Here is a 16,947-nt window from a genome sequence, read left to right as displayed (position 1 = left end):
TAAATAAATGGATAACCTTTACGCTCACTACCATCAAGTTGATTCTGCCCCATAGCGACCCTATAGGACAGAGTAGAGCTATCCCTCTGGGTTTCTGAGGTGGTAAATCTATATAGAAGGAGAAAGCCTCATCTTTCTCCCAAGGAGTAGCTGGTAGGTTTGAACTGCAGACCTTGTGGTTAGCGGCCCAACTTGTATCCCAGTATGCTACCAGGGCTTCTTCTGGTGAAGGGTTAGAGATGGAAAACATCTTCAGAAGTGAAGAACTTATAGCTTCACATCTGATATTTTTGTTTAATCAAATTTTCTATGATTTTGTAAAGAAACCGGTTACTTACCCTCCTATATCAAAACTTCTCATGCTGTGGAGAGGGGTGCTGGCTGCTTTATCTTTCAATCTCTCTCAGAGTTACAGATCAACTCTCTGTAATCCTGTCAACGATTGCTGTGCTTACCTGTAAGCTCACTGGGCTGAACCAGAAGTTCTAGGTGAGGTGGGTGGGCCCCACCTGTCCTGACCCCTCCATTCCATGCCCTTCCAACAATAACAGTGGTACAGCAGTGATTCCAAACGGCTGGCACTCTCATGGGAATCACCGTGGAACTGTGCCCGGGATCATGTTCAATGGAGAACTTTTGGGAAGTAGATCCCCAAGTCTAGGGTCAGATTGCCCAATAAACCACGTAAGCACAAGCTCACTGAGGTGCACTTCTGCAGTGAACACATTCACATTTTATTTACATCAGTGATTTGGCTTCTGGGTCTGGCTGGCACCTGCCTCTCCCCTGAATCCAGGGCATCTTGAGCATCAAAGTCTCTTTTCAAATCTGCAATCCCTGGCAGAGATGGAGTACCAGTAAGAGAGGTAAGCAGTAGCTTACTCGCGCCTATTGATTTGTAAGGCGTAAGCGTGTGGTTATCCTGATTATTGGGTGATCTGCCCTTAACCAGGCCTTTCTTCTTAGGGGCCCCGGGGTAGACTCGAACCTGAACCCAGATCTGGACCTGTTGGTTCAACTTTGCACCATCTGGGCCACCTCCCTGCCACCAGAGTCGACGTAAGAACAAGCTTCACAACCTTCACAGCTTGGGGCTGTGAAGAACATCCTTCCCACCGTAGCTGGGCTTTGTCCCAATCAGGGCTTCTCTCCATTAGAGGCTATCAGCCTCACTGGGGGAGCTTGTTAGAAACATTTTCCCTCCCTTGGCTCTACCTGAGGCAGCAGACTAGAGGTAGAACCCAAGAGCCAGCATCCCTTCTCCTTCCACCACCTTCCACCACATATACAAGCAGCCTGTGAGCTGAGGCAGGTGGGAAGGACAGGGCACTGACCTTGCCCTTTCCATCCTCCCAGCCGACCACCCAGGTAGTTCCGGGGCTCTGGGGTGGCCCTGACCAACCCCTCTGCAGTAAGGCCCATTCTGACTCTGGACAGCTCCCCCACTGTGACAGAGTAGGTCTGTCCAGACAGCACTATTGACACAGACGCAAGACTGCCTGGCCTTCCTGCAGGGCACCACCTGCTCTGCCCACGAGCTCGCTCTTCGGGCTGTGGCTGGCCTGGAGTGGTCGGTTTTTCACAACATGGCCTGGGGCATCAGCTCTGTAGAGCACCGAGGCCCACAGCCCAGGAGAAAGGGGCCAATCCAGCCCAGGCACACACTGGGGGCGATTCTCCTGGATCCGCAAAACCAAACCAAGCCGACAACGCAAAGGAGAGCCGGCTGGGTAAAGGCCATTGGACCTTCCCAGGGGTGCATTTCTGGTGAGGATTTTGGGCCTTAGTCGGAGAGGCCCTGGGGAACCCTTGTTCTGGTCCCCAAGCTGAAGACTCTGGACGGTGGCATCTAGCCCCCCTGCCCCTCACCCCACCCCATCCCTTGAGCTATTTGGATTCTTCAGGTGGGTCAGGGTGTTTTTTTCTCTCGCTGCCAACCACACACGGCATAAGGGTGAACAAAGACATTTATTTGTAAAACCAATTCCCAGTGGAGGCGAAACTGGATCCGTGGCAGGCGGGACGGCCAGCGTTCAGAGGGCCACATGCAGACCAGCCGGAGTGGAACACAGGAGACACCACCGCCTGGAGCGCGCGGCCCAGCCAGCCAACAGCAGAGTCCACTGTCCTGCCCGCTTGGGAGCCCACGTGCACCGCGAGGGCCTGGGAGAAGGCAGTGCGGCCTGACAGACGTCTGAGCTGTGGGGACCGGGGACCAACTGAGGGAGCCGCCGCCGGTTCTGCACAGCTTGCTCGCTCCCCATGGGCCCCCCACCGTCCAGCCAGAGGGAAGCAGCCTCGAACCTGGGCCTGCTCACATGCCCATCCGGATGCTCTGAATGATCTGGAAGATCGCTGCAAAGGCAAAGGCAGAGTTCAGACTCCACAGGGCTCCCAGCTGGAAGCCCGAAGCCCCCCAGCCCCCAGCCCCCTCCCTGCAGTGCGGGCTTCATCAAGCCAGGCGTTCACAAGGGGTCGGCGAAATGCTTTCAAAATTGGGGCTCACCGATGCCTCAGGGATTTATCCAGGGAACTCCTGCTAATTCCATCCAGGGTGAGGGCCAGGCAGAGATTTGGCCCTTCCCAGGAGGCGTTCTGCCCCGCCTGGTAGAAGGGAGTATGGGGTTTCCAGTGGCCCAGGGAGTGACCTCTGATTTGTGTGTTAACTCTGTGTTGTGAAGCGGCAGGGTTGTGCTGCACAGGGCATGCACGTCTTGCCCCATCGCCTTCACTGTCAGCCCCTCACCTCCTCCCCATTGGCAGCGTCCAGGCCTCCTCTTTTCCTGACCCTTCTGAACCGTGTCCTTGTGTCAACGCTGCCCCTCGGGGCTCAAATTGTTGGTGATTAAGGTGTGTGTGCTCATGCCCGAGTGTGACTGCTTGCCTTACAGACTGTCTACTGTTTAGCTGAAAGTTAAGCCATGAGGTTTTCAGTTCCAGACCTGCAGGGTCACTAAGGGCCATAGGCTTGGGAGTTCCTTTGGTCTCTAGTCAGACGGATCTCTTTTAGGATTGGCGTTCTGGCCCACGTTTGTCTTGTGCTGTGTCCAGGACCTACTCTGGTCCCTGTGGGCACCGTTGGTAGTGGTGGCTGGGCGCCATCTAGTTCTTCTTGTCTCAGGGTGGAGACTGTTTGCTTGGTCCTCCGGATGGACCAAATTTTGGATTCTGGATGGACCCTCAGCTGCCCTCAGCGAGTCTGTCCCTTCGAAATGACAGCGACCTGTGAAACATCCACCTCTGGGCTGGTGAGGAGGGCCCGGCATGAACAGAAGACCATCGAGCGAGGGCGCGGGCTCGAGCTAGCCCTTGATGAAGACGTACGTTTAGGCTGCCTGTTCCAGGTGCCGTGAAGTCTGTCCTGACTCGCGGTGACCCCATGTGTGTCAGAATGGAGCCGGACTTTTGGAAGTCGATCACCAGGCCTTAGTCTGAGGCACGTGAGCCTTGAACCTTTTGATTAGCAGTGATCCCATTAACCATTTAACTCCCTAGGGAATCAATCCCTGGCTGCCTGTAACCCCCTGATAGGACGCTGTCTCCATGGTGGTGTAGTGGTTATTCGTTGGGCTGTGATCCGAATGGTCAGCAGTTCAAAACCACCAGCAGCTCCTTGGGAGAAAGACTGGGAGGTTACAGGCTCACTCCCCCCCACCCCGCCCCCCCAAGCGGGTCACTCTGAGGCAGCATGGCTGGAAGATAATGGGTTGGGCTTGGATTTTCCTCAACAAGAGCATTGCTGATGGGCCCGGGGCTATTCATCGTTACTAGCTGGCCTTACTTCTTGATACACCAACGTGGTGGCTAGCCAGCAAGCCCCCAGAGGATTCCGGCCACCTCCACTCCACGCCCACCCCTCCCATCCCCTTGCCTATTTTGGTAAGAACTGGTCCAACGAGCTCCCAGCCTGCTGCTATCCGTGGGATTCTAAATGTGTTCCAGGTGAGGGGGGTCTCAGTGTCTTGTCCCGGCCTCCCAGCTGGCAACACTGATCCCTCTGGATGACGACAACGCTGGTGATGACAGCAGGCCGTAAGTGACTGGTGTTGAGAGGAGGCTGGGTGTCTCATGGGTAGAAGCAAAATAAACTCTGAGTTCACAGAGGCCTCCCTCCCACCTTCACAGCAGGCGCCCAGAGTCCGTCCGGGGGCAGAGCTTCCCGAGTGGCCAGCAGTCGCACCAGGCTCTGCGAGTCCTCAGGAAACGAGGCTCTCCGTGGTTGCCCATCTAACGCTAATGAGCATGTGGAGCAAACGTGCAGCCTGTGTTTCAGGCACACACAGATAAAGCCAAGGGCTCGGGCATCTTTTTAGGTTGGCTGGATTTGAGTGGTAGATAAAGCCCCGATGCATTTTCCTTTCTCCTAAAACAACAAAAAGAAGAAAGACACCATAGCTCACGTGGTCACTGCCTTCCTCAAGTGGGTGTCTGAAGCGAGGATGGAGGGATACCTTTTCATCACTGTCACCACATCACCACGAGGAAGACCCGGCGTCATGGAGGCCGCTGGGATCTTGTTCCGAAAGCTGTGCGATGCTGTTGGGTCTCATCTGCTGTACTTCGTTCTCTCCACCCATCGGCCAGCTTCTTAGGCTCGGGGGGCTCACATGCTGCCAAAAGCTAGGCTCATCCGTGGTGGGATTCAGCTGGTGAGCACAGGTTTGGCAGAACCAGTACCTAAATTTTTGTTGAGTTGGCAAACTGGTTGCAAGAACAGCACCTGTACCCAGGGTTCTCTTTGAGGTGGGCAGCTGCCCACGTGGAAATCGCGTTCACATTCCTTACGGCTTTTCAATGCTATTCTGGGCACCAGGGTATTCTAAGCGCCCTTGGTAACGTGCATTGCATCCACTGGTATCAAAAATCAGATGGACCTACACTTTGTAATGTTTATTCATTTTATAAAACTCGTTATATTTTTTATGAAATGCTACATTTTTATTCCCTTGTGTTTGTGACATCCGTGAACAAACATAGAACGTAAAGAGGAAAAGTGTCAAGCAACCAGAGGGTGATACGCTGTCACCCCTTTCAGCGTAGTGTTGCACCCCAAATTCCCAACGATCTTGGGAGTGAATTACACAATTCCTGAAAGTGTTCAAAGGGCTAAACGTATTGTCAGCACAACTGCAGTAAGTTCAGCAGAAGCAGAAAGGATTTTTTTCAAAGATGAACATATGTTCAGAGAAGAGAAGTGGCCTATTTCTAATCTAGCCAACACAATGACTATTATCTAATTGGCCTTCCTCTAAAGGAATGGGATGCCATGCCTTCAGTGAAAAGATGGCTAAGGATCAATCACTCAGCCGATGATGCTCAGATAAAAGGGAAGAATGTGTCAGTGAGGATGGCGGTCAAGAAACATCATGGAAATATCTTAACAGTTTTATTGTTTTTCTTCAGATATTATTTACTATTTTTCATTAATATTTTAAAACTCTTTCTTGTAACACAGTAGTTTTGTTTACCTCTTTTATTATTCTTATTTAAGTATTAACTATGAAATAATAAACTACCTCTAAGTATGTGATTTTTATACTTAAGATGATCATTAGGGCAGCAAACTGGTTGTTCAATTATTTGAATCCCATCCCTGGGGCCAGTGGTATTTCAAGGATCAGTACAGTCACAATAGTAGAGAGGTTTTGATGGAGATTTGCGATTAAAAGACCTGGAAGAAAATCCTGGTGACCCTATAAGTCAGGTGTCCTCAAACTATGGCGGGCCACATGTGGCCCTCTGAGGACATTTATCCCGCCTACCGGGTGTTTTTGCCCCATTTGTTTTTTTGCTTCAAAATAAGAGATGTGCAGTGTGCATAGGAATTTGTTCATACTTTTTTTTTTAAGTATAGTCCATCCCTCCAACAGGTCTGAGGGACAGTGAACTGGCTCCCTGTTTTAAAAGTGTGAGGACCCCTGCTATATAAAGTATATCTCCTTAGGCCTGCCAACATTTGGTTCAGTTGAGCCTGTAGTCTCCAAGCATCAGGGTCAACTTGGCAGTCACTACCAACCAGCTGCACTTGTGAGCTCTCCTTCCTGGGTCTCCTAGTTGTGCCTTGGACACAGTCAGGTGTTACTGCACCAACCTGCCCTAGGCCCAGTGTTCACGTATGTCACGTTGCTAGAGCTCGGGTGGGCTGCTCGCTGCAAGGTCAAGCGGTCAAAACAACCGGCTGTTCCGTGGGAGGCAGACGAAGCTTTCTACTCCGGTAAAGAGTTGCAGTCTCAGAAACCCACTGGGGCAGTTCCACTCAGTCCTATGGGGTTGCTATGAGTCAGCATGGACTTGATGGCAATGAGTTTTGAGATTACAACAGACATCAGAGTGAGGGCCTGAGCATAACTACCAGCTCTCTCAAGACGTTAGCCCCAGGGAATCACTAAACAGCTCTGAGCCGGGGTTTCTTTCCTTATAGAACCATCGATAAGGTGGACCTTAAAGAATTACAAAGAGCACCTATCATGACGAAGCTAATTATCTACCTGTAACAGAGCTCAAACAACCAGGTTACTTCTCCTTTAACGAGGTCCTTAGGCTAGACATCCATTATCCCGATTGGCCGTTGTGACTCACAGGGACCCTCAGCACAACAGAGCCAAGCGTGGCCCAGACCTGTGTCAGCCACACAGCTACTCTGGCGCAGAGCCCATGGTTGCAGCGCTGGGCTAATCTGTCCTGTCCAGGGTCCGCCTCTCCTTCGCTCTGCCCCTCAGCTTGACCGTACCTAGGGTCCTTCTCCAGGGACTGGTCACTCAGGACAACATGTCCCGAGTCCATGCTTTGTCAGTCAGTGAATAAATAGTCTGTGTGTCTTCGTCCATCATATCCCGGAAAGCCGTGACTGAAAACATTCCGGGTGGCGATAATCTCACTCAGTTCCTTGTAACAGCTGCAAATGGCTCTGAAGAGTGCTGGGCAAAACACCACTTCTAGGAGAAGCAGCACTTCCAGTGAAACCACTTACCTGTTTCTGTGCATCTGCTTTAAGAAAACCAATTCAAGCTTCTCACAGATCCTAATTGAATCTGCGAATTAGCATGCAAAAGGCCTCGGGCCTTGACCATGTTTACAAATGACCCTTAGAAACCGAAGGCTCTCGGAGGAGAAATCACTGTGAACACTGTCTGTTGTAAGCTCACTGTTGGCCTCCGCGACTATGCTGTGATTCCTGCTTCCCTTGTCCTATCACCGTCTTTAGAAAGCCTTCAGTCTTTTCTCCCGGTTAGTCAGGGACATGTTGAGGGCCTGCCGGTGCTGACCCAGAGGGTGACTCCCCGCCCCCACCCCCCCCAACCTTCCAAAGGCGGACTTTGGGAGGAGGCGAGAGACAGGAAGGGAGCCGAGGGGCAGTTCAAAGAGGGAAAGGAAGTGGGGAGTCTAGACCCTGACAAGTTAATAACTTCACAGCGGGTGAACAAAGCTGAGAAAACAGCTGAGCGGGCTGCAGGAAAGGGGCTGTGGCCAGGCGAGACAGCGGGGAGGAGGTGGCCAAGAACGGGAGGCACTTCAGGTCAGGGACTTCAGTCACAGGGCCTCAGAGGAATCCAGGGGGGAGCAGGCACCCCAGGACCCATCCGCGTCTGCGCAGGCGGAGTCAGGATCCCTGGCCTCAGAAACCTTTCCTGAGCACATCTCTCACGCGAGAAGTGCTTCCATTCCCACAAGCCAAGACAATCTGCTGGCTTCACGGCCCCCAGCAACTGCCTGGCCACGCCTGTCCCCAGAGCCGTCCCAACAGGCTCTAGTGCCTTCCCTGTGTTCTCCTCAATCCACTTCATTTGAGCGTCCCTCTTCACTGAAACCAGGCTGAAGGAGCCCTGGTGGTATTGTGGTTATGAGCGGCACTGCTGACGGCAGGGTCAGCAGTTCGAAACCACCCGCCGCTCCTCAGGAGAAAGATGGGGCTTTCTACTCCCGTAAAGAGTTGACAGTCTCAGAAACTCACAGGGGCAGTTCTGCCCTGTCCTCGAGGGTCGCTATGGGTTGGAGATAAGCCGTAGTGGTTCAGGGGTAAATTCTCGCCTTCCAGGCGGACGGCCTGGGCTCAATTCCTAGCCAGTGCACCCCATGTCTGTGGTGGCCTGTGTGTCGCTATGATGCTGAGCAAGGTTCAGCGGTGCTTCCAATTGGAAACAGACTTGCAAGAAAGGCCTGGTGCTCTACTTAAGAAAATCAGCCAATGGGAAGTGTAGAATCCCCGCAGTCCAACCGGCATGTGATCAAGGGGATGGTGCAGGGTGGGGAAGCAACGCGAGTCCGGGGCTGGCCTGGCTGTAATTCACAACCACAAGGCCACGGCCACAGAGTCACTCGTGGCGTTTCTATCTTTCAGTCCACAGCTCCTGCTCCTTCCTGAGCCCTTGCTCCTGGAAACGCCCTTTCCTCGCTTCAGGGATGCCAGTCTCCTCCCCTTGAGGCCCCGCCCCACCATCACACACTGACTTGTCTCTGTGCGCAGTTCTGGGTTTTCCTCCCCTCACTGTATTTTTTTTCTCCCTGGAAGATCGCATCGGGGCCCACAGTTTCCACTGCTGCTTAGATGTGAACGACTCACAGAAGGGGCATCTCCACCAGGGACCCCCTGGAAGCTTGGCACCCACTTGCTACCAGCTCACTGACGTCCACCTTTGGGTGGGTCCACGCGACAGGACCTCCTGGGAGTTCCCGCACTGCCACACTATGCCCCAACTTGCCGTGCAAGCCTGGGCGCCGAGGTCACCGAGGAGCCCTATAGGCGAGGCCAGAGGTCTGTGGCTTCCACAGAAGGACCTGTCTCTCCTCTGCAGGCCCACTCTAGTCCAAGCTGCCCACAGCCGCCCCCGCCGCCTTCGATGACCAACCGGTCCCTTCTTGCTCCTCCCTAATCTGTTCTCTAAGCTGTGGCTAGAGCTAAGAGCAAATCTCCCTAATCTGTTCTCTAAGCTGTGTCCTCCAGCTAAAAGCAAAGGAGATTGCACCGCCCTGGGTTAAAAGCACATCAAAAAACCCCTGTTGCCCAGTCCCGGGTGAGGCCCTGTGACCTGCCCGTTCTAGTCCTGTCATCGCTCTCCACACACGCTGCTTCCCACTGAGAGGGCACATGCTCTCAACAACTCCTGTGCTTCCTGGCTGCTGTATGGTTCTGGTTAGGTGCCCAGGGCTGGTTCCGACTCCTCTCTGTGGCCACCCTGTGCCCTTCCCCAGAGACTGGTCTCTCCTGACAATGTGTCTTACCACCCGGTTTTTACCGGATTTTTACACACCACTGTTTCTATCGGAAAGATTCCCCCCTACCCCTTCTGCCAGTTCTCCCTCTGCTAGACTGTTCTGAAAAGCCTTCTTTCAACACCTGGAGCAGCGGTTCTTAAACTTGCATCTGCATCACAGCACCCTCAGGGGGTGTCAGAACCCAGATGCGCTCCACCCCCATCCCCACCCCAGACCCTGGAGCCTTTCATGGAGGAGGCCGGAGCTCTGTGGGACCCAAGAGCTCTGTGCAGGGGATGCTGCTCCAGGGACCACACTTGCAGAAGCTTTGCCCAGAGTGTGCTGTGGGTTCACAGCCTCGGGGCTCTTTCCAGCGGAGCGGTCCCAGCTGCCATGCTGCCGGCTGAGCTGCCAGCCTCCCCCTTCCTCCCCACTAAGCCGGAAGTGCCAGGAGAATGGGGGCCCTCTATCAACTTGCCCACAACTCTGTCCCAGGCCTCACTGAGCACTGGGCACGAAATTAGATCTGCAACAAATATGTCTCAAATGAACAGAAGGAGAAAAGGATCACAAAACATGGCAGGGGGTGGGGGTGGGGAATACATTTTCAAAAGCTCAAATGATAACTTTGTAAACTTTGTAATAAAAAAAGTGCCAGAACTCAAATGGATACCTTCGGATTCAAATGTCCCAAGAGCAAGTCCCGACAGACCCTAGCCTTCTGAAGGCCGGGGTTGCAGACTAAGTAATGTCCTCCCAGAACTCGTGCTGTGAATCCCTGGGAGTGCAATGGCTATACTCCGCTTTTGGCTGCTGACGTGAAGGTTGGAGATTTGAATGCGCCGGTTCAAGTGCTGCGGGAGAAAGACCTGGAAATCCGTTCCTGCAGAGTCTGCAGCCTAGGAAACCTACTCTGACCTGTGAGTGAGTTGGAAGAGACTCGATGGCAAACAGCACCATCATGTCGAGGACATACTCCTGTTTGGGAAAAGGGGCTTCTTTGCCACATCAGTGAGGCATGCCAGGGTTGGATGTGTCTTAAACCAATCCGTTGTTTGAGATATCTAAGAGGAGCTGAGGCACAGAGGGGAAGACCCATGCCCCACACAGGCCGCCAAAGACAGAAACGGAGGCAAAGGAGTGGTGAGAGCCCTCCCCTAGACTAGAGCAACCCCTGACTTCAGACCCCCAGCCTCCCAAACTGTGAGGAGATACAGTCACCCACTGGTGGCTGGTCTGTTACAGCAGCACCAAGAAACCAAGGCAGACTGAGCCCTGTCATATGCTCAGCATGAACACTGACCTGCCCCGGCCATGGAAACGGATTCAGACAGGCCAGGAAGGACCTAGGTAGATCCCTGAGCAAAGTGTAAGGGAGTGGTGCCCTTGCAGACCCCAGCAGACTTCCTGCAGCCAGGTTCAAGAGCTGGCAGCAGGAGAGAAAGAGGGAGTTGCTGAGAGGAGTGATTAGACAGGCCAGAGGAACAGCAATTCTGGAATTCCCACCACTTCGAGATGACTGTTCGTTTTAAACACATGACCGACGTGAAAAAAAAAAAAAAAAGGAACAAAAGAGCTGGTAAGATAGTGATGGGCCCCACGAGAGACAAGCAGAGAAGTTAGGCGACAAGATGTGGCAAAGGTGGGTCCTTTCACTCTATAAAAGATGGGGACAAGGAAGGTCAAAGGCAAGCAGTCATTTCCCATGAACCTCTGTTCCTGCTTCTTCAAGGATGGCGAAGGTGGAAGAGAGAGGTGCCGGGGGACAGAGAGTGGATACTATCTGCAAAGCATGCAAAGGCGTCGATCCACAGTCAGAGGGTAGACAGCAGAAACGCTCTCCTGAGAAACAGGACAGGACGGGGACCCCGGGCTCTGCTGAGGGGACGCATAACGAGGGAGGCACAGTCACCTGGAGGAGGCACAATGGCAGGTGCAGGGACATCTTCTCCACCTCGGTCACCTCCGACCTCAGGAAGGGACTGTCCGCAGGCTCTCCCATGGGCAGCAGAAGAGCTCCTCCGGGGCTGTGCAGTTCCTCAGATGTCCCACTGGGGCGTAGGACTCCCTCAGATTGCCACCATCTCAGGGAAGCTTCGGACAGGGCCAGTGTGCATGGGGTTGACCTGCAGATACGGCAAATTCCAGTTTGCCCTGAGCAAGTGTCCAGGAAAGAGCCCGGGGAATGGGACCCAGTCGCCCCATCAAGCAAGCGGCCCTGGCTGGGCCAGCCAGTGCTCTAGCCGTCTGGAGGGAAGCCGGCCCAGGATGGCTGCCAGTCCGGGGTCTCTAGAAAGTGTGCCTTTTTCTGACAGGAAAGAACAGGAACTTGAGTTTTCAACATACAGTTCTATACGGCTCTCCAGCGGTGGGAAACTGCTGTGCTCGGTAGTGTTTTTTGGGGCGTTGGCAAGAGAAAGAAGCACAAGAAGAGAAAGAGGAGGGGCTGGTAGCTTCAGAGATGTTAGCTGAGGTCCTCTATGCGTCTCAGTTTCACGTTCTCAGCATAGGAGTATCAGATATTCTTTGCAGGTTCTGTGTGACTATAAAATATGTGTGTAAGGCCCGGCATTATAAGCATTGAGAAATGGAAGAAGCCAAAATAGCTGTAGGCACAGCGCTTGCTCACCCCCATGGACTCATTTATGAGGAGCTCGGTCGAGAAACAGAGATGAGGTCCCAGCTGCCCTCCTGGCTCACAGACCCGACCTTCTACCCATGCAAGTGGCAGCCGCGCTCAGGGCTGATGGAGGTTCCTCACCATCCTGAGAACTGTGTTCATGAGGGTTCGCACCGTTACAAAGCCAGGCCACCAGAAAGGTCCATGTACTTACTGTCCTCCTTTTCTGGTGAACATTCAGGATACGGGGAAAAACTATCTGAGGTGGGGGTGGGGGTGGGGTGGCGTCCAGAGGTAAGAAGACAATGAGGTGAAGGGTTACCGACATAAATATCAAAACAACACACATTTCTGAAACCATTACCATGAAGTGACTGGACCCTTTACATTGTAAGCATTGAGAAATCCTCATGATTAGGAAAGGAGAAGCCTCTGGGCAGCTCAACAGTGAACTTGCTCGCTATTAGTCACCTGGACGCAATGAACAATGCCTAACCCCTTAAAAGGAGGGCTGGGCTAACCTGCTGGGCTGTTTGTTGACTGAAAGGGTGGAGAACCCAGCCCTCCTGGAGGCACCTTGGTCTGATGATCTACTTCTGAGAAATTGGCCATCCAAAATCCTATGGAAACACAGCCCCAAACGGCCATGTTCTGCATCCTACTTTGGACGAGTAGTACCCGAGGTCTTCCAAGCTTGAGAGTACAGCATCTAAAATACAGCTGTGGTATCTCCCTGTCCAGAGGGAATGCCAGTGATGAGAATAATAGATGCAGGAAAAGAATTAGCCCAATGGACTCATGGGCCATGCAAGCATCAGTCTCCATGACCCTGAGACCAGAGGAACTAGATGGTGCCCAAGTGGGGGGAAATTCAAACTCATAAAACAAGACCAGGCTGACTGGCAAGCCAGAGACTGGTGGAACCACCAAGTGGATGGCCTAGAAGTGAACTTGACCTCCATGACTCAATTGTCAACCAACCAATAGGTCTCTAAGGGCACAATAACCCTCGTGAGGTACACACACCTTAGAATAATCGACCATGTAGATGACAAGGTCAGTACTGACCCCCGAGATTCCGGATGAGCGTTCTCCTCTGGGGAACCCAAATATCAGATCATTGAACAGCAGCGGAGGCACCCCATATGCACACGTGCACGCGGGCACACACCCTCTCCAACCACACTAGCTGCCCTCTCGTTTGTTCCCTGCTGGGTTTTTTTCTGGCTGCGACTAGAAAAAAACCCCAAACATTAAAAGGCTGAAAACGACTCACCTAGCGATTTTGTAAATTTGTTTTAAAATGAATTTAAAAGTAATTTTGCTCACTGATGAACATGGAAGATCTAGAAAATCACGGGGAAACCGTTCGTGGTTAATCCTATTTCCCAAGTGGCTCCACTTTGATGGGGGTATGCGAGGGGAAAGGGCTGTAAGTTGGTCAGTTTTAAGACTACCCGGGCTTCAGTCACCACACAAGTCTCATAATGGCTTATTAGGAAGTGAATATCCGGATAGGCCAGAGAGAAATGCAAACCAGGGGTCCCTGTGGAAGGGAGCTGAAGCAAGGCTGGCACTTGGTGGGTTTCTCTCTGAGTCACAGGGTGCTGTGAATATCACACTGGTCCCAGCTGAAACCTTCGCTGAGGGGTGGGGGCAGGGACAGCCACACCGTCAGTGCAAAGCCAGAGCGCTCCTTACTGCTGCTTCCAGTCACTCTGGGGATCACACCAGGGCTCAGGAGAGTGGCTCTAAGTAGCACAACCCTGCGAACAGATAGCAGGCCAAGGAGTGAATCCCTCCAATTGCACCAGTCCTGAGGCATTCCGGGCAAAGCAGAAAGCTAAAAATGCTGAAGACTGGTGTTGCGTGGTCGCTGTGTCACTGGCATTAGGGCAGGGACAGCAAAGATAAGGACGTGACAATGGACTCTGTACCCTGTCCACGACAGACAGGATTAATCAACCGCAGCTCACGTTCCAGCTGAACCTCGGCAGTGTTTGTTCTTCAAAGCGCTGGGCACAAAAGGGGGAAGTACAAACACAAACAAACAAAGGAACCCGTGCTCTGGGCAGACAGACACGTGGGGACCGGCTGCCTTATGGCCGGCTGCAAGTGCCTTGGGAAGATAGCCGTTGGTCTATCTGTGTGACAGCATCTCTGCGGTGAACAGTCTCAGACAGACTGTCGGGGCCACGCGAGTCTCAGAGCCTCCAGATAAAAACACGCCCTCTGCAGAAGCCACCCAGCAGCTCTCTGAGGAGCCGGGACTGCCTGAGCCAGGCCGAGCAGCTTATCTGGAAAGAGGCCATGCTGCCTGCAGCCCTGGGAGATACACTTTGCAAAGAGGGAGCCGGCTCAGGGCAAGGCCCCTGCAGGGGGCCCCTCAGCCCCTTGGGCTGCAGGGTCCATCTGGGTCCTAGGAGGCTGAGGAAGGACAGATGGACAAAGAAAGCAGCTAAAACGACTCACGCACAACAAAATCACATGCCAATCGGAGCAAGAAAAACGCCTGGCCTACTTGGCATGGTGATCAGAAGGGACCCGTAACAGACACAACCTGTACAACATGAGCACCAGGAAGGCTGCTTCCCAACTGAAACAAAACAAACAGAAGATAGCCCGAGATGTACTACGTGGATAAAACTGTCTCTCAAAAGAACACACTGTTCCGGCGGTTTTTATTACACCAACGGCGCCTCCCCCCGCCCCCCCCCCTGTGCCCGTCCCCCAGAGAGGAGGCCATACGCGGCTCCCTGTGATCCATTCCCCCTTGCTACCTCCCCCCCCCCCCCAACAAAGACCATTTATGGCAAAGCAGTTGCCTAATGAGGGCACTTTCGGGAAGGGGCACATGTTGGTGGTTTGGTGACAGAACTTTCACCTTTCATGCGTGGACGTGGGTTCGATTCTCAGCCCAGGCACCTCATGGGAAACCACCATCCCCTGCCTGTGGAGGCCTGCCTCCATCCGGACCAGGTCCCACCCAAGCTTCCAGACTAAGACTGGGTAGGAAGATAGGCCTGGCGGTCTACTTCTGAAAACCAGCCAATGGACACCGTACGGATCAAGAAGATCAGACCTTGTAAGCGATCTTGGGAACGGTGCAGGGATAGGGAGTACTTTGTTCCACTGTGTTTGGGGTCACCACGAGCAGGGGCAGATTCAACAGCAGCTAATACCACAGGAAATGAAACTCACTTTGTTTCTGAAATTCCGCATAATGCACCCACCATCATTCACTGACTTAGGCCTACACGCTGGTATTTCTGGCTAAGAGACCGCTAACGGGTGCTGTTCTCGGGTCGGGCTGTTGAGTGGACTCTGGCTCAAGGCGACCCAGTGCAGAAGGGGGAAAACGCTGCCTGCTCTGTGCTGCCGTCCCAGCAGTTGTGATGGCATGCCCATTATTGCAGCCAGGATGCCCCGCCATCTTCCGGAGCATCTCCCTTTCGTTCACCGATATTCTCCTTCACCGAGCATGAGGATCTTTTCCAGGGGCTGGTCTCCCCTGAGAACACGTCCAAAGGACAAGAGATGGAGTCTCACCATCCTCGCTCCAAAGGAGCACTCAAGAGAACGCACTTTCAGTGTTGTCAGGTACAGTGCTGGCATTCATCTGTGGGGTGAAGAGGCATGGCGCATTGACGGCCGCTTGGAAGAAGCAGAGCAGCAGGATTCAAGAGTCTGCTATGTTCCACCACTCCCCATAATAAAAGGATAAGTGTTGGAGTGCCAACCACAAGGTCCACAACCCATCAGCCTCAGCTCGGAGGGAGAAAGAGGAAGCCGACTGCTCTCTTAAAGATTTATATGTAAGGTTGCTCTGAGTCAGAACTGACATGATGACAGGGTGGGTGGGGTGGGTTATACCTTCTTGGGTAGTCCCTGGGTAATGCCCTAGGATGCTAACCAAAAGGACGGAAGTTCACTTAGAAGCACATCAGAAGAAAGGCCTGGTGATCAATTTTCAACAACAACAACAAAAAGTCACCTGCCGAAAACTCAATGGAGCAGAATTCTGCTCTGAAACATATAAGGCAGGCCACCATGGGTCAGCTTCAACTCAACAGCCGCTGGGATAACCTCTTGGGGAGTTAAAAACTTGTTTTCCTACATTAAATGGAGTCGCACAGTGTTGTTGATTGGATTCCAGTGGCCCTGTGGGACAGGGTTGAACTTTCCTCCCAGGGTGTCTAAGGGTGTGCAGCTTGCTCCGGCAGAACTGCCGCTGGGTTCAAACTACTGACCTGGGAGCAGCTGAATGCTGAGCCACTGCATCCCTGAAACACACAAAACCTCGCTGCTGATGAATTGATTCCTACTCACCGTGAGCTGTGAGACAGAGGAGAAGGGCCCCTCTGGGTCCCCAAGGTTGTAGCGCTTTCTAGGAGTGGAAAGCCTCGTCTTTCTACAGAGGAACAGCTGGTGGTTTTCAACTGTTGACCTGCACTTAGCAGTCCACCATGCAACCCACTTTGCCACCGCACCTTACTGTGCCCCTAGAGCTCCTTAAAGGGAGAGAGGCTGACCTAGAAGCCAGTTGACACTTAAATGCCAAAATGCTACCAGCTTAATTCTCTGTGATAAAGCTAGGAAACCAGATAAATGTGCCTCCTTTATTACTTGCCTGGCTTGAATCTTTATTTGCCCTGGGCACATTGGCACTATTCCTGGGGGAGAAAAAAAGCACCCTGTCCGACCAAACATTCATTAGAACAGTAGGTTAACAGAGTAAGGTGCGAGACGGGGCAGAGTCCAGAGATTGAGATCCATGGCCAACAGTTTCGTTAGCAGGAAGAGAATTCACCGTTCCCCTTACTGTCCGCATTTTTTAAATGTACGAAACATGATTACCAGCAACATCAACTCGAGGGAAATGAGACCGTATAGGTATTGACTGCCCGGACATGGTGAAGTGATCTGTAAACCCAGGATAGGGATTCATGTGTTCAGAGAAAACCAATGTAATCAGACAGAGAGAGGAAAAGGGCATCAGTTTATAAAGACATAGAAAACCGGTGCCCCAACAGTCTAGACTGGAAAACACAAGTTTTTCTTGCTTGGTATATTTTAATTTGTTCTTCGTCAGTGGATTGATGTTGTTGCTGTTTTGTTGTACGGTGTTGCTTGGT

The 16,947-nt window shown here is 52.6% G+C and overlaps 1 protein-coding gene across 2 annotated transcripts in view; it reads right to left on the bottom strand.

Moving 5' to 3' along the window:
• Positions 1 to 1,949: 1,949 nt before the first annotated feature.
• SERP2 (stress associated endoplasmic reticulum protein family member 2) overlaps positions 1,950 to 16,947 on the bottom strand; it is a 28,129-nt gene continuing 13,131 nt past the window's right edge. Inside the window, exons 3-4 of one of the 2 annotated variants that reach the window (XR_006679802.1) lie at positions 11,105 to 11,318; positions 1,950 to 2,355 (exon numbers count right to left, since the gene is read on the bottom strand). Coding sequence is in view for 1 of the 2 variants with exons in the window: in XM_045287136.1 (XP_045143071.1) it covers positions 2,315 to 2,355 (41 nt within the window). In the remaining variant the exon portion in view is untranslated. The remainder of the gene's footprint in view (positions 2,356 to 11,104; positions 11,319 to 16,947) is intronic. The other variant, XM_045287136.1, reaches the window with a different exon arrangement.

Source organism: Echinops telfairi, unplaced genomic scaffold (genome assembly GCF_000313985.2).
Source record: "Echinops telfairi isolate 266 unplaced genomic scaffold, ASM31398v2 ScPeMD7_11;HRSCAF=52, whole genome shotgun sequence".
NCBI classification, from domain to species: domain Eukaryota; kingdom Metazoa; phylum Chordata; class Mammalia; order Afrosoricida; family Tenrecidae; genus Echinops; species Echinops telfairi.
This window is presented reverse-complemented; position numbering and strand designations above follow the sequence as displayed.